Genomic DNA, 23,883 nt, shown 5'->3' with positions numbered 1-23,883 from the left:
AAGCAGGAAGCAGGCTGCATTGCACTGACTATGCCCAGCATGGACACACACTCAGCGAGAGCAGAAGAGGTTCCCATTTCTCTCTCTCTCTTCAGGGCACTGCAGCCCATTATCCTCCCACTGGTTTCTCCAGTGCAGGGTTGTAGCTGGCATCAAGGCAACCCTGTTTATTTCAAAGTCATATTGTCTTAGATGGCCCATCCCATGTCTTGGAAGAGGGGCAGCAGCAGCAGGTCTGGGCCCAAGCAAGCAGGTCTTGGAACCAGTCAGGATGGCCAACAGCAGCACACCGTTTCCAATGCTTGGTACAGGCTTCAGATAGCCATACTAAGACAACCCATGCTCTGTCTTCCTGCCATGCCATGGCCCAGGCTGCCCTAGGGACCACCAAGTGCTGAACTGCTGGCCAAGGATACAGAGAGTGAGCAGGACTCCTAACAAGCTGCCTCTTCATAGCATGGCTTTCTCTTATATCAGAAGCAAGTACCAGTGACACTAACTGCTTCCCCTACACTATTTCCTGCTGAGTATAACCCCATGGCAACTGCAAATGCCGTCGTGAACTGATCCCAGTTAGAACAAATCCATCACCTGATCCACCTTTGAGTCTCACAGAAGACCAGGTAGGAAGGAAACAAAACCAGTTCTCTGTTCCCACAAAAGGGTCCAGTGCTAAGCAGACGACCTGCAACAGGCACCACAGAAGAAGGAAGGGTGCCTCTGCTCCATTCCATATGATTTGGCTGGTGCTGCCTCCCCAGGAGAGACTGATGAAGCACAAAATACAGTAAACCATGCCCACCAATCTCCAGTAACAGTTCTTGGATACCTTCCACTCAGGGCTGCCAGAGGTGGTGAAGAAAGGAAGCCAAACCAAAGCAGCAAATATTGACCCATTCAAAATCATCGCACAACTTCTGTTTTGAAGTCAATAAGAACTCAGGAATATCACTGTGGCCACCCTCACAAACTGCATCACACAGAGCTGCTGAAGATGCACAACTGAGAAGCAAAGCACTCACAACACTTCCTAGGCCCCTTGCTCCAAGACAGGTGTATTTTTCCACAGCTTCAGTGTTATGAGAAACCTCATAGGGTAACTAAAGCTCATGGAGATCAACTACATAAAGTCAGAATCCATAGCACCCACCACCCTCTGGAAACACAGGACCACACATACGATCACCAGAAAATGCATTTGCCAGTCAAAATCTTCCTGGGAGGAAAGGAGAGCTGACTGACACCAAGTCCTGACCTGCATTAGATTCTGATTTTCCAGAAGAGTTGTGCTGGCAATCCTGCTTGCACTTCGCTGATACAGCTTAAATAACACTGACAAAATATTGCTGCATCTGTACATCATATTGCTATGATATCTCTACCCTGCATTATATTATATATCCATGCATCTACATATCACATTTCCTGTTAAAAATGTCCAAAATAGTCAAACACAGCTCAAGTCTCCCATGTGCCCTCTCCCACCCCCAGTCCAGGGCACTAGCATGATCCTGGGTCTCAGCCAAAAGAGCAACAGTACAAGGAAAATTACATTTCCAGAGCAACCTCTAGGCTTCTGCCTGGCTAAGGCTGTTGGGGGACAGCAGACAACCCTGGGGGGAGGCAGCAACAGAAGCTCAGGGGCAGGCTCACAGGTGGAACAGACTGTTGATGCATTCTCAGACAGGAACAGCAAACTTGTGCTTTTCCACATGGGACATATTCTCCCAGAAGAGAACAACCTGAGAGATCTGTCGGGTAGGATATTTAAAACTGGATGGAGCCCTAAGGAATTAAGCACTGGAAGCCAGCCTGTGCCATCTCCAGGAAATACTAGACCTGAGCAGATTAAAACCCATTACAGCAGCACATCTGGACATCCGAGGAACACAAACACATCCTCAAGTGCTTTGACCGCTAAGAACTTTCCCTCCTAGCAGCAGCAAAGCCTGATGCAATCACCTGAGACAGGGCAAGGAAGCAAGGGCTGTTCTGATGCCAGTTCTGAACTGGACACTGTACTGACAAGAGACGGGGCTGAAAGAGACAGAAAACAATCCCAGGACCTATTCTGAGACCCTGAAACAAGCTGGAGAGTAACAAAGAGCAGCATCTACAGAAGTAGGAAACAGCCACTGGTTGGGACCAGCTGATGCTCCTCATGGAGAGAACCAAGAGCCTTCCTCTCCAGCTGTCCCTCTTTTCCACATCCCTCCACACAGCAAGCACTGACAGAAGTTTTTTTTTCTCCCCAAAACAGCAAGTATGGAGGACATGATACCAGCTGGGTTAACAACTTGATAAAAAAGTCAAAGGCTGAGTTGAGCCTGGACCTCAGAAATTCCAGGCCAGTATGAGCGAAGTCCACAGCTCACAGCTGGAGTTAGCCTGGAACTAAAGTGCAACTCCAGCACATCCTTGGCAGCTGCCCCGGTGCAGCATAGCCCAATGAGCTTGCTATGTTCAGTTTTGTGATGGCCCAGTTGCTTCATGCAGCTCTCTGTGCCCTCTGTCACACAGTGGCCAGAGAGCCACCTTCCAACAGCAACACAGCAAAGATGCAAAAGGGCTTAAAAGTACAAAACACAACTATTTTACTTTCTTCAACTGAACAACTGTGGTTTCTAGTTTCTAAGTAGGCTTTCCTTTAGCTGCTGCCTGTTTATTTCTTTACAGTGGTGGGGATCTGGAACAAGGAAATGGACTTTCAGGGGAGGGAGACACAGTAATACCTACAACAGTGCACCACAGAAAACACCATTAAATGGATTTTCTAGGTAATGAAGATGCAGGTCAGGGTGGTAAGAAGCAACCAATCCCACCACCTGCTCAGCTAAAATGGCAACACACATATTAAAAAACAAATAAAACGGTTCTTCACCACTTAGGTTATGTATACTCTGGCAAAAGTCACAATGGATCAGACAACTGCTATAGAGACAGCACATCAACCTGGACATTTCTGCACTAGTTCCAGCCTTGGGTATTATATACCCACATGTGGTAGCAGCCAGCATTATCACAGGCACCAGAGTCAGAGGTCTTGATTCAGCACCAACACACCCTTGCCAAGTGACCTTGGACAAATCGCTTCCTCAGTGACTCACTGTTCTTATGCCTCCTTATGCCATCAAAGTAGCAAAGCAAGGCACACACACAACCCCTGTATGTGACTGATGGATGGAAGGAGCTGCATGTCATTACTGCATGCCTGGCATGTAACTGCATTTCAGCAGGGTAATGAGTGGTAGGCACATTCGCAGAACAGATCTTGCAAGTCAAGAATACACACTACTAAGGCGCCTGTAGCACCACTCTGCAGCCAAAGGTGCATGGTTGTCCTCTGTGCCATGCCACTCGCAGCCCTTTGCCGCTCTTTGCCCGGCAGAGCCAGGACAAAACGGTATGCTCCCACAGCCTGACACCCTGTCACACCGAGCTGCCCCCAAGGCATGCAGACATGCTGCCACACACAACAACACAACAGCCTGGCCTGTCATGTAGCATTACTTATGTGTTCAGATATGCATCCTTCTCGCATTTCTCTTCCAGCAAGAATGGGGCTGGAACAAGTTCACCACCTGCTAAAGACACGTCCCTAATACAATGCAGGGGGAGGTCTTGTTACATTGATTCCTTTCTGTGCACAAGAAAAATAGGTATGTACATGTAGTGTTTCTCTCATTTTTCCACCAAGCTGACCACATGCCTGATTTATCTCAACAGGGAACCGAAGCCTATACAGTAGAACACTGCAAATAGAGGGGACAGGTCTTCCCTGACAATTAGGATGGGCCCTGACAGGAGTGTTTGTTTAAACCCTACGTAAAACGTGGCAAGTTCCCATCCTCCCTGAGGCTTTCACGGCACCGATAACGTCTTGCAAAATCCAGACCCACTCCGGTAAAACCAGACGGAACTCGAATAAGTTCCTTGCACCAGAGAAAAGCCTCAGTCGAGGCACTTTTGTCCGCGAGGAATCACCTGCGGCCGCAGCAGCAATGGGTGACAAGGAGCTGGGAAGAGCGGTCTCCGAGACGTCAGACCGAATCGGGCTGAGTCTCGTAGACCAGGGGCAATGTCCAATGCAAGCGGGAGCACTGACAGCTCATCCCCGGCCGCCGGACTCGGTGGGTAGGCCGAGCCGAGGCCGGCGCCGTCCCCCCGTCAAGTTATCGCCGCCCCGGGAGTGATGGTACGGCGGCAAGCCCGGAATCTCCGGCTCGGACGCCGGCTCCCGGCCGCCCCCCCGGCCGGATGACAGCCCCGAGGCGGGCCCGGCTGCGCGGAGCAAGGGGTCGGTGCGGGGGCGGCGCGGAGCCCCGGCTCCCCCCCGGGGCGGAACAATGGGACGGCGGCTGCCAGGGCCTGGCGGGGCACTCACCTCGGCGGCGGCGGAGCGGCTCAGGGTAGGCCGGGAGAGCCCGCCGGGGCGGCGCGGCGCGGCTCCGCGGGCTGCTGGGGGCCGGCCAGCGGCGCGGGGCCGGCGGCGCGGGCCGCGCTCATGGCTCGGCCGCCCGCCGCAGGGCGCGGGGTCGGGGCCGCTGCCGGCGGCACCCCCCGCCCCGCCGCGCCGCTCCTTCCGCCGACCGAGCCGGCGGCTCCAGCCCGCGCCCGCCGGCGGGGGTGGGCGTCCGGCCGCGGCGAGCCCCGGCTGCCCGCCCGGCCCCGGGCCGCGGACGGCTTCCCCGCGCTGCGGCGGGCGGCCGGGCGCGGGCGGCGGGGAGCGGAGCCGGCGGGCGCGGCGGCCCGGGCGCGGGCGGGGGCGCCGTGGCGAGGGCGAGGCGCTGCGGGCCGAGTGCTCCTTTCTCCGCCGGAGCCTGAATAAGCATTTGGAGAAACAGGATCATTCACTTTCCTCCGAGCCGGAGCCAGGCGCTGCCCTGTCAAAATAAAAGCCCCACGCGCCGATTAACCGCTTCCTGGTCGCGGGCGCCCCGCCGGCCGCCCAGCGGCACCGCCCGCGACCGGCACCGCCGCCGGGGACCGGCTTCGGCACCGCCGCCCATTCTGGGCCTCCCGCCACGAGTGGCCGGCGCCCCGCGAGTGGCCGTCCAGGTGTCGCACACCCGTGAGTCTCACAGACATGTACGCGACAGCACACGTGTCTCAGCACAGTCGGGACCTGCAGAATTGCATCCCACTCCTCCCCGTGACACCACGGGGACTGCTCCTGCTGAGCATCTTTCTGCCCTTTATCATACGCAACACTTGTCCTGCTCTCTAGCCTCACTGTGCCGGGGAGGTCCCACACCTGATCCCATCTTTGCCGCATCTCCCAGAGCCTATGTGGAGTTGGACTTCGATGGTCCTTGTGGTCACTTCCAACTCAGGATATTTTGTAATTCTACACACAGGGCATAAGGATTGGCTCCAGCTCTTGAGAAGAGCAGCATGTCATTATCTTTACCAACAAGTTTTCCAGGCATTAACTACTCTACTGCCCTGCGCAACACACTCCACGGACGGGAGCCGCATAGTGCACATAAATACCAGGTTGTGGACGCAGCCTGCCCGCTCCTGGGAAATGCCATCAGCATCCTAACCAGGACGTGTCACCTTCCTGCCTGAAGCGCACCAACCACCCAGGAGTGGGGCTGGGAGCAGAGGGCTGGAGGCAGGGACCACTTGCCAGCCTCCCCAGAGTTGCAGAGCTCAAGGCGATGTGGGGACAAACAATCCAGCTCCACTGACGGGAGGCAACGGCCTCGGTTGAAAATTAACACAAGACTCGCCCCTCTGCTCGCACCCGCAGCGCGGCGAGGAGGGAACGGCAGCCGTGGGGACGGGGGAGGGACACGGGGAGCGGTACCCGCCCCAAAGCGGCGCGGCGCGCGGCAGCGCCCCCTGCCGGGGCAGGGGCAGAGCTCCCGGTGGGGCGGAGCAGCGAGAGCCCCGCCCCGCACCGGCGGCACCGGCGGCACCGGCGGCACCGGCGGCACCGGCGGCACCGGCGGCACCGGCGGCACCGGCGGCACCGGCGGCACCGGCGGCACCGGCGGCACCGGGCTCTGCCCCATGGGCTGGCGGCGAAACCCTGCACACTCCCATTCCCCGCGGCAGATGAGGGGGATGCGGCGGAGCCCTCCCGTTCCCCATGGGGAAACGGTGCCGCAGCGAGGCCCAGCGAAGAGCGACGGCTGCCGTAAGAGGGAGGGAGCGAGCGAGGGAGAAGCGGCGGCTGCTTCCAACCCCGACTGAAATGACGCGACATCAGTCTTCGCAGGCGCCTCTTTGGCAGCTGGCACAGGGTGGCTTCGCCCGTTTGCAGAAGTGCTTGTGGAAAGCACCCGAGGCCGAGGCAGACGGAAGGGAAGGGGCGGGTTGCGGATGTTCTGGGTTTTACCTCGGGGCGCCGCAGTCTGCACGAGTGGGCAGGCACTGGGAGCCCCTTTGCATCGAGCACCGTTTGCTTACACAAGCCATCCAAGGAAGTTGTACCCCTCCAGGGGAGTGCTGGGGCCGTACATCTCGCTGCCTCTTTGGTGAACTCCCAAGTGCCTCATCAGCAAGCAGTGACTTATTCTCACACTTTCATCCTTCCCAGTATCAGCACTGGCACTCCAGACAGCATGCATAGGCACAGTGGGTTAAACACGGTGCCCGGCCACCATTATTTGGCATGGCAGTTCAGTGCCAAAGGCAGACAGGCAGTTCCTTCCCTCCAGCCAGGTGTGGAGCATGGGGGACACATGGAACCACCTGTCCTCTGGGTCCTCTGGCTGCTTCCCTGCTCATTCCCTGCAACCTTCTGGGCTTTTTACATCACAGCCCTTTCACACCTCTCTCAGCCTGCACACATGAAAGTGGCAAAACAAGACTGGGAAAGGTCAGCAAGAGGACCAGCTGCTGCTGGTTCAGCAGACCCTACTGATTTCAGAACCTCTACCTTTAATTAACATCTGCCAGGCTATCTACCCTCCCTGCACTTGATGATTACTCCCAGTCCCCCCTTCCCTCCTCTATAATTATACCCATGCTAGAAGAGACAAGATAGGAGAGGAGATGGTGAAGCAGATTCCTTGGAGCTCCTCAAAGCCTCTCTTTGCCAAAGCTACCACCACCATGGCAGTGGCTCATTCTAGGAGCTGCCTGATACAGCAGCACCTAGCAAACCTCAGCCAAGATGCCCAGACTTGGCTGTTACCTGCTCCTTTTCCTGCCTTTGGACCACAAAACTTACATGCAACATATCAAATGGAAAAGTCTCCCTAAATATTTAAGGACCAAGAGGGAGCCATCTGTGACAGTGACTCCAGCCTTCCCCGGGAAGAATTGTGACTGACCACCCAGAAGTTCCTGACACATCCTACCTCTGTGGGATACAGAGAATACAGGGCTACCGGGTCAGAAGGACTGGCCTTGTCCTGTCATGTTTTGCCAACAAGGACGCCTGGAGAAGGTGGAAGCTGGTCCTAAGCTATGTCCAAGGCTCTGGGACTTGTTCATTCCCACTGACTCTCCAGAACAGCAGCCCTAAGCTCAGACCTTCACAAGACCCCTGTGGGCAAGGCCCTCATTATACTTATGAGTATGATTAATTAGGTCCAATTAACTGTACTGGAATTAATTATGTGACTCACATTTAGCTGGGGCTGCTTCTTTGTGAAGCATTTCCCCAGTGGATCACTCCAACAGATCCCCAGCAGAGGCCCCAGAGATAGAAGAGTCCAGACAAATTGCGCTGAAGGAAACGAGTCTGAGGCTGTGAAATGCCTGTTTTGGGAGCAGCTCTCTGTTTTTCTGATCCACATAGCTATGGAGCAGGAAGCTGGTGGTAGCCCAGCATTAAATCCACAGACCTAGCAGATTCATCCTGTATTCTCCCACAGAAAGGCAATGGTCCAGCAAGAGGATGGAAGAGTCTATGTTGCTACTGCTGAGGTAGACACAGGCCTAAAAACATCTTTTCATTTCTTTCCAGGTTGCTCCCAGTCCTGCCCATGCCTTTGCAGACTCCTGGACAAAGTGTCCTTTTCTTCTGGTCAGACACTAGCACAGATTCTATCCCATAGTCTCACAAGTCCCTGATGTGCCTGATCTCCCTTAGACTGCATTGCAAGGTCTCAATCCCACTTCTGATTTGGTGGTACTGCAAAGCCATTTGCTCAGGGAAAAGGGAAAAACAGCCAGCCTAGGAGAGGCCCCAGGTCTGCACCCAACCATGCAGTTAGCTGGGGAGGAATGGGTTCCCTCATTTCATGCTCACTAGAGTTTGAACAGGGCAGCCATCAGCAGCAGGCAACTGCAATGAGCCTGCACTACCCTTGCCACCTCTGCAGCTGCCTAGGCAGCCTGTGCCATCGTCTAGATGGACTTGGACAGAATCAGAAGTGCCCAGCTTGGTTTCTCCTTTTAAACGGGACCACCTTTCTTTATTAACTGTCACGTCTCCAGCAGGCCAAGACTGTTCTCCCACTGCAGTCACAAGAAACATGGAAGCTCAAAGACAACACATGAAGCAATGCAGCCAGCCAGAGTCTCCTGCTTAGCATCCTCATGCTAGAGCTGTGCACTGGCCCCCTCCATACGCTGGGATTTTCCTTTGCTGCAATCCTAAAGGCAAAACACAGCCTGTGCTGAGGTACTGAGGGAGAATTTAATCAAACTGAGACTTATTCTTTCCAAATGAAAACATGCTGTTGCTGCTGCAGCTTCAGCATGGCTGACAGACCATCATCTAGCAAAGACAAACTCCTGACATGGTTCCAGGATCACAGTGACACCAAGACTCAGCATCCTGGATGCCTTGCTAGTGCTTTGATGCCTGATGCATTCCTGATGCCTGTATGGGTGCAGGCAGGATGCAGTTCTTCAAGTCTTCTTCCCTTCTTATTACTCCTGAGCACCCTGAATGCCAGCCTTATCCTCCCAACACCTCAGATGCTCACTGTAGCCCTAAGGAAATCATCTCAGGTCCACACAGTCCTGTGAGCTTCACTCCTACCACAAGTGCCTACTCTCAGATGGCCTTTGCTACCCGCTCTAGATGTATTTGGATTGCTTTGTGTGGCCCCTGGTCTTGGGACACTGGTCCCTGGTCTTGGGACAATGCTACCATCCAGGGCAGGCCCTGCCAAGCAGCAAACCGAGAAAAGGCTGAGGTTTACTGGCGCCGGAGCTGCGAGGGCACTTGTGCCCCGCTAAGCGGTAGGGCCAGGAGAGCCGGAGTCCAGCGGGCACTCTGCGGGGCCGAGCAGCGCACCCACTGCCGGCGCCTGCGGAGGGGGCGCGAAGGGTTAACTGGTTCGGCGAGGCCACCGGCGCGATAAATGCAGCCAGCGGCAGAGCCAGCGCCTCCCACCGCCCCCGGGGTCGGGCTGGCGGCGGCGGGGACTCTTATCCTGATACGGCGCCTTCCGCCGAGTGCGGCTCTGGAAACACCGAGCGGCGGGACTGGCTCCGCGGCCGCGGCTCTCGGCGACACAAAGCGCGCAGAGCCCTCGCCCAAAAGCCCGGCGGGCGGGAGCGCGGGGCGGAGGTCTCGGCAGGGATGCGGGGCTCCCCGCCGCCGCCGCATCTCCCAACCGGAGCATCCCGGCCGGCCACGCAGGCAGGAGCGGCCTCCACACGGGCAGCGCGGATCTCGCTGCTGCTGGAACGGGCCGGCGGCTCCCGGAGCTCCGTGTCCGCTCCGCCGGCCCGCTCGCGGCCGCCGGCCGGGGCTCTGCGCCGCCCCGGTGCCCGCCCGGCACGGCGGGACCCCCGGGCGGGCACGGCGGGACCCCCGGGCGGGCACGGCGGGACCCCCGGGCGGGCACGGCGGGACCCCCGGGCGGGCACGGCACTCACCGTGCTCACGTGCGCACCGCAGACGGGAAAACCATCGCGCAGATGTGCCCAGGATGGGTGTTGGCAACTGTGCCGGGGCAGACACACATTCTGCAGGCACGCACGAGCATGTGCAACCACAAACAGCAGGAACAGAGTACGGCACATGGGCGCCAGCCCTAAAGCTACGCTGTAGAGCAAGCAATCTGTGGTGCGTCCTACTAAGGAGTAGGGAGATAGTCAAGGAAGGTGCAAGAACAGCTTTTGCTGTCACTGCTACTACGGTCTTACAATAAGGCAGAACTAGAAACAAAGCAATCCCTCTCTTTGATTTATTTACTCATTGCGTTTATCTCCAGATGATGCCTGGAAGCCTGGTCACTGCAAATGTGCAAGCTTGTGCCAACAACTTGTAGAGCAGAGATCAGGAGAGTTTTCAGAAAGGTCACAGGCCAGACACAAATCCAATTTTATACAATGTCTCTATCAGTATTTGGGGCCACTTGAAATCACCACTCTGTAAACTGGGTCATAACAGGAAAAGTTAGCAAGCTGCTGTCTTGTGCCATCTGCCAGCATGACAAGGACTTATTTTGGTGATAGCTTGGACTACCACTTGAGAGCCCCATTATTCCCATATACAGTCTCTGTTCCTAAGACAGTCATGTTAATCTTGTTGTGTGCAATGCCTCAACCACACGAATCTCTAGCTGGGGGAAGAACCTCTCCCACAGCATCTCAGACCTGTTTTTCAGGGAAGCAGGGCGTATGCCCTGGCACAAAGGACTAACACAGCCCAATTCACCTGCATCAACACTCAGCTGGCTGGCTAGACACACCGCCGGGTCCGGCCCGGGACACACCGCCGGGCCGGGACACACCACCGGGCCCTGCCCGGCACACACCGCCGGGCCCTGCCCGGGACACCCCGCCGGGCCCTGCCCCGGACACCCCGCCGGGCCCTGCCCCGGACACCCCGCCGGGCCCGGCCCGGGACACACCGCCGGGCCCGGTCCGGGACACGCCGCCGGGCCGGGACACACCGCCGGGCCCTGCCCCGGACACACCGCCGGGTTCCGCCGGGCTCCCCCGGCTCGGAGCTGGCGCCGGGGTCCGGTGGCGCCGCCTGGCGGGCAGGAGCGAGAGCGCCGCGCGGGCTGCCCCGGCGGGCCCGTCCCGGCCCGTCCCGGCTCGTCCCGGCTCGTCCCGGCCCCTCGCGGCCCGTCCCGTCCCGGCCCGTCCCGGCCCGTCGCGGCCCGTCGCGGCCCGTGTGGAGCGGCGAGGCGGCTCTCACTGCAGCCAGATTGTCCCTCTGTGCTCCTGGTGCCCAGAGGCAGCGCTTGAGCTGGGACAAGAAACACCAGAAAACATGTTGCCTTATTGTATTTCCCCACTTCTCCCTCTGATGATGCAAAAGAGAGGCATCCATCTCTGAGAGCAGCATGTGCACAGCATAAGGGGCTGTTTTAACTAACAAAAGAAAGAGAAACCATATCTCTGGTGACAAATGCCAAATGAGTCTTTAACACCCAGGTGCAGAAGCAAGGAAATGGATTTCCATATCGTACAATATTACCTTCATCTCTCCAGTTAAGAATGACCATTTGGTTCCTTCTAGTATTCTGGAGCTGCTGCAGCATTCTGACCGGGTCTTAGGTACCGGGGATGTCCTTAGGACCATAGGGCTGCCTTCTTATCCCCCACCAGATCAAGCCAACCTGCAGTTTTCCTTGCTGGGATATTGCATCCAGGTAAAGCATGGCAGGTGTGTGCAGAAGCTGCTGGCACCACCTGTGGCTCATTGTACCATTAGCCTTAAAGAAAAAAGGTGGGTGGGCCCAGGAGGTCCCTATGCCCTTGGGAGCCTTCTTTTCTAAGTGGACCTCAGCTGGAGATGCTGACCTGGGGTCTGTTGTCCTTTGTCCCTTACTGCACAATGTAAACCCATGTTTGCATCATGCTACTGAAGCATTCTCTCCCTGCCATGAAATATTCATGCTCACCTCCAAAAGGGGTCCAGCACAGGAAATCTGTGTCCCCCTCTAGACAGGCAATCTGTGCTGCAGAGTGTGGCCATGGGCTTTGCTGTGAGGTCAAGCCAGATCCAGACAGTTGATCTCTGTCTTTGAGGAAATAAAACAGAGATGAAAAGAATTAGCAAAACCCCAGGAGGTGCTTTTGAGATTAAACCCTTTCCAGGCTGGAAGGCACTGGCAAATAGTCTGCAGCAAGCAGCCTGAGCAGTGCAGGAGAGAAGGGTTTAGAGAGCACCCCAAATGCTGAAGTTCTTTCTCAGATTGGAAAGATTGTTCCCGACCCATCAGAGATTGGCTCTGTTGGATATAGTGGAAGCTTCTAGCAGCTTCTCACAGAAGCCACCTCTGTGGTTTCCCCGCTAAAAGAACCAGGTTTTGTTAAGCCAACACATGGATAGATTTCCTGCTTGTTTCTGTGGGAAAGCTGGTGTGGTGACTGCTGTGTGGTTGAGAGGCAGGCAAGAGATGCTGTTCCAGGCTCTTGACTGTCATCTTCTTGCTGTCTTTTGCTTTGTTCAGAAAATTTGTGCTTTGGCCTCACAGATTAAGAGCATGCATAGAAAGTTGCAATTACAATGACATATTTTAATGAATTGTCATTTGTTCACTTCTTTGCTCCTTAAGTAATTCTGCTGTGGTGTTTTCCAGTACAGCACATTTACTTAAATTGAGCGAGAGGTTGCATTTGAAGGAGGAAAGGACAGTGGCAGATGGGAGGAGCAAGATTTCAGCAAGGGAACCTGGAGGACCTGCTCTGGAATATAATCAGGACAAAACTGCTACACTTTTCTTGGACATGAATTGGAGTGGGAGGCATTTGTTACTGCCAATGCAGTTTTCTTTATACCCAGTTCTTCCACACAAGGTTGAATTGTTAAGCGTTGACAGTGCATCTGTTAAGATTGGCTCTAGAAACCAAATGTTCTTGAAAATAAAAGAAGCATGTGCTTGCCCTTCATCTTCTCAGGCATTCAGCTCCTAGTACCACGTAAAAAAGCCACATGGAGCAGCCTACATGCACACAGATGGTCTAAGATTGGCCATGTAAAGGGCTCCTCTGTGTGAAAGGTGCAGCAGGCTGAGGAACAAGAAGTTCCCTGAGGATGACATCAGTCTTTCTTGTACTGACAACATAAAGCTTCAAGTAAAAGTCCCACAGAAGATCTCCAAGAAGAGCTCTCCCCAATGTTTAATGTTCCTCTCCCAGTTTGTGTTTTCTTTTTACAGCTTTATTTCTGTCCTACTGCTCTATGTTGGCAGCTACATTGTGCTTAGAGCACATAGTCAGTGTACTTCCTCAGAAAGATCCTGCACCCAGCACTGGGATCACCACAGAGTACAAGCACTAAGAGAGGACTTCCCAGGAAAGACAGGAGTACAATTTTCCACCAAGATCGCAAACTCTGTTAATCAAAGGAAGGAAAAAGAAATAGAAAGGCCAATGCAGCCTTCCCACTTGACTTCCTTTAATTAGTAACCATCTGGTTTTGAGAAGAGCTGTCAGCCGATGTAGAGCATTTGGTAAGCTTCCTCAGTGGCTGCTCTCCTAGCATCAATTCTTCTTGGAAATGCTTTAAGCCCCAAGATGCCAAAAGGAAATGAAAAACAAAAGAGAGGGCACAAGAGAGAAAAGGAATAACAAAGATGCAGTATAGCTCAGCAGACAGAGCAAGACATTCCCCAGTTTCACTTCTAGATCAGGGAGCAAACTACAAACACTGCTGGCCATTTGATAGCCAGGAAACATTCCACCCAGCCAGCCACCTGGAAGAAACTGCAATACTTCAAGCACCATTCTCAAACAAGCAATTACAAACCCCTCAGCATTTTCCAGGGGTCTCACTACTCAACTCAGTGTTCTGTCCAAACTCCAACTTTAACAGTGACTTTCTATCTTCCAGATTTCCTTGCCTCACTTTAATTTCTTTGTCCCATTATCCAGTGTCAAACCATAACACCATGCAAAGGCACTGTGTATTTACATGTGCTGCTCCAGCAGGGTGTTCATCCACTAGGAGAGGCATGGGCAATTTTACAAATCAAATTCATAATGCTTGACACTTTCTCAAGTTTTGCCCTGATTCTCCCTGATGCCATGCTCTGCTCGAAGAGAGGGGTGCTGCTGTTCTCACCAAGAAACCCATGGGTGCAAAGAGAGTGCTCCACCTAGCTTTGGATGGCATCAGGAGGCACACTAACTGTTCTGCATAAGTCCTCAGGGACAATCTGACAGCACCAGGCCTTTTGGTCTTTGCAGAAAAATAGCCACACTGGTAGCAAAGCTAGGCAGCAGGAGCTCGGCTGCAGCATTTTTGTGAGTGCTGCCTTCCTCATTAAGATGCAGCACATGGCTCAAGTGGCTTTTAGATTACTCCTTCCTGACTCTAGGACATCATGTATGAGTCAGAGGCTTGCATACTTGCTTCTCCTGATCCCTGTGAGTCTCCGCACATGGCAAACGGCATTTTGAACAGTTCCCTTAAGTTCTGCGTGCAGACAACCTTCTTCTCACTTTTGCAAAGAAGCAGAATTATCCTCTTCTCTCTTAAATAGCATCATATGCACACAGACCACTACCTTCTTTCCTCACAGATGCATTCAAATTCTGCAGTGCCCTCTTGTAAGCAGGTGCATCACTCTCACCTACACTCACAGCCCCTCTATTCATTCCCACAAGGTGCTTGGGCTTCCAACAAGGCATGTGTAGTAGTCAGCCCCTTTCCACAGACTGTGGTAATGGGGTTCTGGCACAGCTGAAGCAGCAGAGGATCCCCCTGTCAAATACATTAGTACAAAGAGGGAAGATATTTCCAAATGCATTTCTGCAGGTCTCTCCCATGTGGCAAAAGAGTCAAAGACCAAACCTGTGAGGCCCTCTTGCTGTACCTGCCCTGTCAGAGAAGCAGAGCTGTAATTTCATAGGTTTCTGACTGGTAAGACAAAAGTAAGCATAAAATTCCATATTAAAGCATCTGAAACCACCAGGGATCTGCACCTGATTAGCCATCTCACGTCTGCAGAGGGGCAGATGAGTAGGTTTCAGTTGTCCTGATCTGCACAGAGTGGCAGGATATCCTCACCTGTTGTCCTAGGATCTGCACTAGATTTGTGCTTGCCTAGAGTGCCCACTGTTGATGGGGCAGCAGGAGCTCAGGAACGCTGTCACATCCACTTCTTGTCTGAGGAAGGTGCCTAGGCAGACCAGAGAGAAACATACATGGGTGATCAGACCTGGACCCCTCTTCTTGACACTGCCAATTTACACTGAGGAACCAAATGCAAAAAGTTGTAGATACTGTTCCTCTTTTTCCCAGCCTTGGCTGGGGAAAACAAAGCTTTTCCTTGATCCTATGTGCTCCATTCAAAGCCATGGGAGCCTCTGTGCAAAACTTCTCTCTCATGCCTCTCCTTCAAAGCCTTTCTTCATTGCTGATTAGCATTATACAGAATGCCCAACTGCCAATGCCAGTGTAACTTCAGGTAGAACTCCATCTATTTTCCCCCTTCAGCTCTTAATTAACACGTGGACTTTAATTACATTTCCCATTTTCATGACAAAATATGTCTCTCTCCTCCACTTGCCCCTCCCTGAGATCATTACAAGAGCTCTTAATAATAATCACCATCATCTGTCTACTCTGAGAGCAAGGCAGAGGGGCACCTGCTCCATCTTCCCAAGTTATCCTATCCCACCTAGCCCTGGGTCACTCAGTCCTTGGGGAGTCACACGCTCTGGTCCTGTGCCAGTGGGGAGGCGTGGAAGCAGCGCTAACATGTTGGCACGACATATTGCTGGGGCTGGATAGTGCCTGGGGGCTTTGGCTGCAGTGAAAGGCTTTACAATTCAAGGGTGGACACAGAGAAAAAGTCCGTTTGGGGAGGTATTAGGGATTCTCTTGTTTTCAGAAGTAGGAATGGGCCACCCTCCTGCTGAAGCTATATTCTCCCTCTGCATACAAAGCACAGCAAACACTGCTAGGGAGCTTTACAGTAACTCTCAGCTGGCTCACAGATCTAGGCAGTAAAGAAACAGGAAAACTTTCCAATAGACTCATTGATTCAGCCACTAGAAATGCAACCACCTTAGTAAATCACAAAGCATCCATTTTCTGGCAGAAAGTGAAAACTGAGGAGGAATCAGTCCCTATTGGTCTTGATGGCAGCAGGCAAGAAGCGGATACAATGCACACAAGCACGGACCTGGTGCAGTCAGGTTTCCCCTAAACTCAGTGAAAGTACCTCAAACCACTACCACTCTCCTCACAAATCTGGGAACCTCATTCAGATGCAATCTGTCACAGTAGGGAGACTGAGTCGTACACTACATCAGCCTTGTGTTTGCAAACTCAAAATTAGAATCAGCTCTCAGATTGACTATTTTATCTGAATGTGCAAAATTCACCAGGCTGCTGCTGGCTTTGTCCACTTACAGAGATCTGGAAAATGAGATTTTCTGTAGCTGTTACTTCACCCCTCAGGCTTTCAGTACTCCTTGATGACACTCTCTATCCCTCCCAGAAGCAAACAGTAAGGTGAATACCAAAAGTGAATACCAAACTATGCAATGTTTGCAAACAGACAGAAGACAGAGAACTGCCCACCTCTTCCATTGCTGAGTTCTGAAGAATTAGCAATACCTCACAGAGCAAACATAACATCAGGGTCTGGGGACAGAGACAGTAAGGGTAGCATCAAGTTGACCACAACACAAAAAAACAAACAAACAAACAAAAAAAACCCAACAAAAACACTAATGACTGTAAGTATGGCCCAGATACAGTCCACAAGGCAAAGACTGCACAATCCAAATGTACAACTAAGTGCATCATGCATAACTTGAACAGAAATAAGAGCTCCCTGCAGAGCTCCATGCAAGGGCATGGAAGCTCCAAGCATGCCATGAGCACAGACAGTGTGTCCACTGCTTGCAGAAAACCTTATTCCTCCTCATAAGTGTGGCAGAAGGGAGACAATGTCCCTTTAAATGTGATTAAAGTGTTGTCAATGGATCTGCCATGGTAGAGGAGTTAATCCCCCCCTAGCCCCTCTCAGCCACTGTGATGGGATAATTAGATGCGAGGGCTCACCACAGATGATGCTCCAGTTGCTTAGCAACTAATGGTTTCCATAGAAACAGCAAAGCACAGCCTTCGGAGCAGCAAGTGAGCAGTGCAGCAGGGCAGGGAAAGATGCCTTAAACTCCTGCACTGATGCTCTCCTCCAGAATCATTCAGAGGCCTAGAGGTATTAGGGGAGTGAGAAGGGGGTGCCTTAAAGATACAATATCCCTGTTTCAAGCAACAGTGTTAAGAGAATGGTTTTTATCAGACCAAATCTTCACTGATATGGTCCTCCTCTCAGTGACTCTCAACTAGCAGGATGAGCAGGGTTGAATCACAGAGTGGTCTCACACAGAGGTTTAAGCCCTAACATGTGGGTTACAACATCCTGTTGTAAGCAGCTGAGTATGATTCCAGCATCAATTCTTGCACCTGGGTTCTGAGAGGGAAACAAACAAAAACACACAAAAACACACACATAAATATATTTGCATTTTCAGTACTGTCACAAAAGCAGCCTTACATAGGCATCCAGCCTGGCCCTGAACCAGCAGGCAAAGGAAGTTTTCTCTAGATTTTGCAGCTTCACAATACATACAAAAGTGACTATAAAGCATGGAGATCTTCAGCACAACAACAGAGGTCAGATTAATTAACCTTTACTCAAGACTATCATCTGGTGCTTCCTTTGACATGACCAATTCCTACTGCTTTATTATCCTCCTGCTCCCTGCACTGAGTCAGCATACCGCTGTTTCTGAGCATCACCTGCAGCACCTGCATTGAATACCATGCATGTGCTGTGCAGCTGCACTGCTGCAAGGCATGGTCCTGTCATCTTGTAAGCTGAGCAGAGACAAGCTGTTTGTATTTTGCTAAGAGAGCTCTGGGACACTGAGATGGGGCTGTAGATTCAGTATCACATAGTCTGCACCACGCCAGGGATGGGCTGCATCACTGCCTGCTTGCAAATGACAGCCCTATGTGTTAAAGCTTTTCAAACCTCTCCAGTCGTTATAGCACAGAAGGAAGTAAAGAAACTCACATCGCAAAAACAAGCCCTGCTTTCCTCTCCTCTTCTCCAGCCTCACACCTGTGACACGATCCCTTTCAGAGAGGGCAAGCAGCCTGTGCCTTGGGCACTGGCTGAGGCACCCAAACTCACTGCTGTTGTCCTCCTTGCCTGGCAGGACACTGGCAGTACGCACTCCACTCTGCCACGTGCCATCTCTTCTTGGCAGCGAAATGGAGAGCAGGGCAGACCCCTCCATCCCTGGGGCAGTAGCTGTGCCAGAAGATGGGACACACGTGCTGCTGGTGACGGGCAGCCAGGCTGGACTCTGGAACCCCTGCGTGCCTTAGTCAAAGCCACCAAATCCCAGACGCTGTGGCTCCTTCCCCCTGTCGCTGCACTGTTACCTCACCCTACCCACAAACCTGGGGATGCCGGTTGCCACGGCCACGAGGGTGGAGCATCCCACTGGCCAATTTAGCCAGAAGCCAGGTCTCCTTCCTGGAGTCCTGTCCTGATCCACCCAGTGCTTCAGGAAGGTACAGAGAGGAGACACTAAAAAACTTGTGGGCCATTTCAGACTCTGTCCCCTATGGCTTTCAAAGTGGGAAATCAAAGGGAAATGATGTGCTTTGTTCCACGGGGGAGCGGCAGGAAAGGTGAGCAGAAACGAGCCTGGCGGAACTGGTCGCTTCAGTCGTCTGCTAGCTCACCTTTGAAGTGGTTTTAAAAATCAGGGAGGAGGGGCAGATATGAGTTCAGCTCTTTACTGCAGCTTCACAGAATTTGAAGACGTGGAGGGTAAGAGGCCACCTTTTCCCCACCAGAAAATAGTGTATCCATTCAGAGAGAAGAGAATACAGCTAATAAAACAGGCTGTGATGCTCATCAAGTACATCTCTGGTGTTCTCGCATCCTGAGGAGGCTCTGAACAGCTACAATGACAGCAGCATCCACCTATGGTACCATCAAAGACACTTTAGTCATTCATAGGAATGACTGGGCACCCTGACACAGCCCCTGTCCGGTGGAGCAAGCATCTCTCCAGTCACAGCCTTCCCTCTGTCTCATGTTCCCTATCATTGAGCCTGCCCGTACGTTCCCTGCTGCCTCTCTTGAACAGAAACCCTGACCTAGGGTTCCTAACCCCAGCCTATGCAAACCCTGGGAGATCTGTCTGTACTACACAGCATCAGCTATTTACTGCAGCACAAGGAACTGAAGCAATGCCAATAGAGCAGGAGTGTCCTGGTGTGATGATAAGCCAGGCATCTACTGTACACTCTGGACTAGGAAGAGGGGAAAAAGGAAGAGGGGGAAAAGGACCACTTTAATTAAATGGAAATTAATTAGTCAATTGGAAATTAATCTCTGTTCTGCTACAGGAGGAAAAAATTATATAAACCCCACAGCTGCTTGGCATGATCAGTATCCTCAAGCATCCCCACCACATCCACTGAGCTTGCTTCAAAACAAATGCCATTGGCTGGGCAAAGCCCAAACAGGGTATGAGCCAGAGCCATCAAGACAGACTCCTGTAACAACTCTGAATCAGAAGCCAAGTTAGAGAACTGCCCTATCCTCAAGGGAGCTTGCATCTAACATTTTTCAGAAACAGGAACAAATACATCTCTGGCTTACTGAGAAGACCCCAAAGAGCACATTCACATGAAGCCATGGCTGAAGGCATATACCTACACCTTACATGCCCACAGAAGTCAGACAGCCTGAGAAGGAACTGAGCATACTCACAGTTAAGACTCAAATCTGAAATGTTTTTTCTCATGATTTGCAAACAAGTTTTAATCTGAAGTGCCAGCAGGTGGGAATCAGCAAAGAACAAGAACTAGCCTTGATCCCAACTTTCAGCCTTACAAAACTTCCCCTGTAGTAACTGTGGTTACAAGCATGCAGTAGGCAACACATATTTTCAGTTAAACTATCCCATCAATTGACTTATGTGCAGGTAACACTCATCTGAAAAGAGCTAGCTTTGCAGAATTCAGATATCCTGAGGCAAAGGACCTCCAGCTTGTCACCTCTCTATGTTTTTAGCTTCCTTCATTACGCAGACAGCAATGCTGGGTACTTTGGCCTTCTGCATTTGACAGCAGGTCCTCTTCTATCTTCTGTTCCACATTCTGAAGCTAGAGAGGGGTGAAAAAAAAATGATGCTACAAGCATGAACTCCTAGATAAACCATAAGGAACTGGCAGATTAGCAGATTTACATTCAATTTGCCCCAAAACAGCTCTATCGGTCTGATCAAAATCTCTCTCCCTGGGAATGCAGGGGTGGCAAGGCAGCACTCAGGGGTTACATGCTTTCATGCAGAATATACAGCCTACAAACCAACGAGATTAGGATTCAGTAACTGAATAGCCAAAGGCAAAATTAAGGCCTTTTAGCCTTTTCCTGTACTTCAGGGAAAGGTTTGTGGTTACAAACATATTTAGGCTTTAAAACACTTCTAGGCCTTAAGCTAGAAAACCAATATTTCTGCTTCCAGTCCTGCTAGCTTCATTGAACAGACCAGTCAGACCACAGGATTCATTTCCTTCTTTACCCGTGTGTGTTATTGGATGTAGCACCTCCAATCTCTACCAGTAAGAAGCAAGCATTACCAAATGGGGGAATGCTTTCCATGGCTGCAGCAGAGACAGGAAATACTCGCAAAGTCTTTTCACACCTGTTGTTACGAATGGGCTAAGTACAATTGCTCGGGTTTCTCCCGGCGGAGCAGCGCATGGCGCCCGGCGGTGTCCGGTCCCTCCCGCCCCGCCGTTCCCGCCCCGCCCCGGGGCGGTGCCGGAGCAGCGCGTGCGCCGCGGCCCGCGCGCCATGGCCGTGCACTACTGCGCGCTGTGCCGCCGCAGCGCCTTCACGGGCCGCCGGCACCGCTACAGCGCGGGGCACCGCCGGCGCCTGCGGGAGGTGCTGGCCCGGCTGCAGGAGGCGGCGGCGGCGGCGCGGGCAGCGGCGGCCGTGCCGGATGGGGCCGCGGCCGTGCGGCGCTACGACCCAGCGGAGCACGAGGGCCGCGTGTGGTGCCCGTGCTGCGGGCGCGGCGTGCGGCGGGACGGGCGGCGCGGCGGGCTGGCGCTGCTGCACGCCGGGCTGATGCGGCACCTGGCCGGGTGCGCGGGCGGGAACGGGCCGGGCTGCTCTGCCGTATGCCGGGCTTTTGTGGCGCTTGGCCGGGTGCGGGCGGTGCTGATGGTATCACGGTGTCCCGCAGGCCCGAGCACCGCCGGGAGACGGCGCGGTTCTGGCGGGAGAACCGGGCGGAGGCGGCGCTGCGGGAGCGGTGCCTGGTGCCGGCCGAGGAGTACGAGCGCTTCGCGCAGGCTCTAGAGCAGGCGCTGGCCGAGCACCAGCGGCGGGAGGAGGAGCGCATCCTCCAGGTACCCTCGGTCACCTCCCGGCATCGGCATCGGCCCGGCCTGCGCCGGCCCCGCTTCACCGCTCTCTCCCCGCAGATGGCGGCTGACATCCGGGAGGCCGAGCGCCGGCAGCGAGAGACGGTGCAAGCCGCGCTGCAGGTCGGTGAGCTGTATCCTGCCCTGGCTGCACCTGGCGGGGAGCGGACACTGCGTTGCGCACCCCCAACCGCCGGCACCCGGCTGTGCTCGGGAGGGGCCGGGGGCGGCTGGGTGGGCGCTGTGCTCAGTACCAGAAATACTGTTCCTTTTTCCTGAATTACACTCAGCTTCAACCAGAGCCAGAAGTTCGTGCAGGACCTTCTGTCTGCAGGCTCCCCACAGGACCTGAACGGTGAGCAGCACTTTCTTTAGCATTGGCTGATACATCTGTGGTCAAAGCACCCGACACATGGGGAGTTTGACAGTGTCATTGCTAGGGTCTTCTTTTGTGTGCACTACAGTACGTGCTGGCCTCTTATTTCAGGCACAGCCCTTGCAGCGCAGAACAGCCTGGCCCGAGCGGAATGCAGACAGGACCTGATTTAGCCTGGATGGAACCAGGCGAGGTTCTGACTTTCATTGGCCACCAGGTAGGGGTGACTGGCTAGCAAGCACGACTTTAACTGCAAGTCACCTACAGCACGTCACAAAACAGAACAAGGGGTGGTCTCCATCACAGAAAGAAACACTTTGTGAATTTGGGCGAGCAGCTAGCCCAGTTTCAGTTACCCAGGTTTAACTTTCATTAAGCAAACATTCTTTAATATGCCATGGGGAAAAAAAAACCAAGCTCTCTTTTGAAGAAGAGACAAGCTTTCCTCTGCCTTTTTCTAATAGAACTTGATTCGGGAAGGGAATGAAGACAATGCTCTTTTGCTCAGAGATACTCCTAAACATAAGATACTCATAAGCATTTTATGTTCCTGTTAACAGGAAACAGAAGGGAAAGGAAATGTCCACACAGGTAAGTACACCTGCATTCTGACTCACCAGGCTGCTACCTCATGGCTTGGAAATGTCACAGGGAGAACTCAAAGCAGTTTTGAAGCAGTAGCAGCATAACCAGGAGGTGGCCAGTCTTGGCAGTATTTGACATACTAGAGAACACATCAGCAGAGTAAAAACTGTTGATGCTGCTGCTGTGAGGACTGTATGATGTGGGGTTTGATCAGCCATGGCCTTAGCTGAGGAAGCCAGCTTTTTTTTCTCAGAACACCCAGAGTTCACTTGGTCACTTGTTTGATAGCACAAGCAGCAGACAGGGGGAAAGAGGGGACACTTATTCTGTCACAGTTTAGGGTAACTTCAGTGACTAACTAAGTATTCCCTGTGACTTCTAGGAGCAAAACCTCCATGGCTAACAGAGGAAGAAGATGGAAGTAAACAAATTGGACCTTCCTATGAGGAATTTCTCAAACACAGTGAGCATCTTGCACATCTTTTAACCTTACGGGCACTTTAACATGCTAGAGAACCAAAAGCAATTCGAAAAATTTTTGGTGAACAAAGTATCTGGGCTTTTGAGCAACCTGGTCTAGGGGAAAGTATCCCCCATCTGTGGTACAGGGGGTTGCAGCAATGCGACCCTTAAGGTCCCTTCCAACCCAAACCACTCTACAATTATTATTTTTTTTTTCAGAGGAGAAGCAGAAGCTGAAAAAGCTTCCAGCTGAACGTGTTGGTGCCAATTTTGACCATACCTCTCAGACAAGTGACAGCTGGCTCCCTTCCTTTGGGCGCGTATGGAATCATGGCAGGAGGTGGCAGTCCCGGTGAGCTCCAGCGCAGCACAGATGGATGCCAGGGGGGAGAGTGTGAGGCTTCTGTCCATGCAGCCTATTCATGGAGCAGGCTCTGAGGTAGCAGCAAGAATAACTAGACATCCTGCCATACGAGTTACGCCACTCAGTGCTTAATCCAGGCAGAGTATCATTCTTGTCCTGGAGCAGCACACATGGCTTGAGGAAGCGTGCTCATGACTGTAAAGGCTGCACACACTAAGGCATCTGCCTTGTTTTGCTTGGCTCATCTTTCAGACCCACATACTGGCCCACTGGCACCTTTAATGTGCCAGAACTCTCTGTCAGCTAGCTGGAGGTACCACTCATGGAGGTAACAAAAATGTTGAGGGAGCTTCCATGTCAGAACACTATGCGCAGCACTTTCTTACTTTTTCAACAAGTGTTCATTATCTCTGTGTAAAGGCTACTGCAATTTGACTTCTATGCTCTCTTTCAGGCATCAGTTCAGAACTGAATCAGGGGAAAAGAAGGAAAAAAGGTGATCAGATGAGGAACACCAGACACCCAGCTCTGCTGTGGAAAGGCTTACTGTAGGTAGCTGCAGTTTTGTTGCTGACTGCCTTGTAAGGGCAGACTGTTCATCTGAGCATCACATCTAAAGCCACACAAAGTCAGGTCCTGCCAGCAAAGATAGGCTCCTGTGGGTGCCGTATCTTCCCTGTCAGAAAGCCTACTCTGTACAGCAAGCAATGCCAGTGGCCTATGCTGACATGGCACATCCCACTAAAGGAAGAATTTTTGGAGAAATAAACTTTTTTTTTTTAAATGCCTCTCTCTTTG

At 52.8% G+C, this 23,883-nt stretch overlaps 2 protein-coding genes and 1 long non-coding RNA gene across 6 annotated transcripts in view; 1 reads left to right on the top strand and 2 right to left on the bottom strand.

The window, feature by feature from the left end:
* BCL9L (BCL9 like) overlaps positions 1-4,886 on the bottom strand; it is a 47,646-nt gene extending 42,760 nt beyond the window's left edge. For 2 of the 3 annotated variants that reach the window (XM_030291101.3, XM_030291102.4), the window contains exon 1: positions 4,385-4,885. The gene's annotated coding sequence lies outside the window, so the exon portion shown is untranslated. Of the gene's footprint in view, positions 1-4,384 lie in introns of all 3 variants that reach the window. The other variant, XM_072918220.1, reaches the window with a different exon arrangement.
* Positions 4,117-23,873, top strand: CENATAC (centrosomal AT-AC splicing factor). Of its 2 annotated transcripts, none has more exons than XM_072918233.1 (9): positions 4,117-4,409; positions 21,118-21,283; positions 21,359-21,421; positions 21,589-21,653; positions 21,786-21,891; positions 22,235-22,265; positions 22,642-22,722; positions 22,941-23,073; positions 23,540-23,873. In XM_072918233.1, the coding sequence occupies exons 1-9, from the start codon at positions 4,258-4,260 to the stop codon at positions 23,583-23,585; spliced, it is 843 nt and encodes a 280-aa protein (XP_072774334.1). In that variant the 5' UTR covers positions 4,117-4,257; the 3' UTR covers positions 23,586-23,873. The 2 variants fall into 2 exon arrangements, with proteins under 2 accessions (XP_072774334.1, XP_030146970.3); XM_030291110.4 differs by lacking the exon at positions 4,117-4,409 and adding an exon at positions 20,721-21,016.
* Positions 19,655-20,643, bottom strand: LOC115498361 (uncharacterized). The gene is made up of 2 exons (XR_004369745.3): positions 20,504-20,643; positions 19,655-20,026 (listed from the first exon to the last, which is right to left on the bottom strand). It is a non-coding gene; the product is annotated as an uncharacterized lncRNA (long non-coding RNA).
* Positions 23,874-23,883: the final 10 nt, after the last annotated feature.

Source organism: Taeniopygia guttata, chromosome 24 (genome assembly GCF_048771995.1).
Source record: "Taeniopygia guttata chromosome 24, bTaeGut7.mat, whole genome shotgun sequence".
Lineage (NCBI taxonomy): Eukaryota > Metazoa > Chordata > Aves > Passeriformes > Estrildidae > Taeniopygia > Taeniopygia guttata.
The sequence above is the reverse complement of the archived record's forward strand: the minus strand, read 5'-3'. Positions and strand labels throughout refer to the sequence as shown.

Coding starts and splice junctions, on each gene's coding strand:
- CENATAC (XM_030291110.4), top strand. CDS start 20,721: ATGGCCGTGCACTACTGCGCGCTGTGCCGCCGCAGCGCCTTCACGGGC. Junction 21,284..21,358: donor AGGAGGAGCGCATCCTCCAG/GTACCCTCGGTC, acceptor CTCTCCCCGCAG/ATGGCGGCTGACATCCGGGA. Junction 21,892..22,234: donor TGACTTTCATTGGCCACCAG/GTAGGGGTGACT, acceptor TCCTGTTAACAG/GAAACAGAAGGGAAAGGAAA.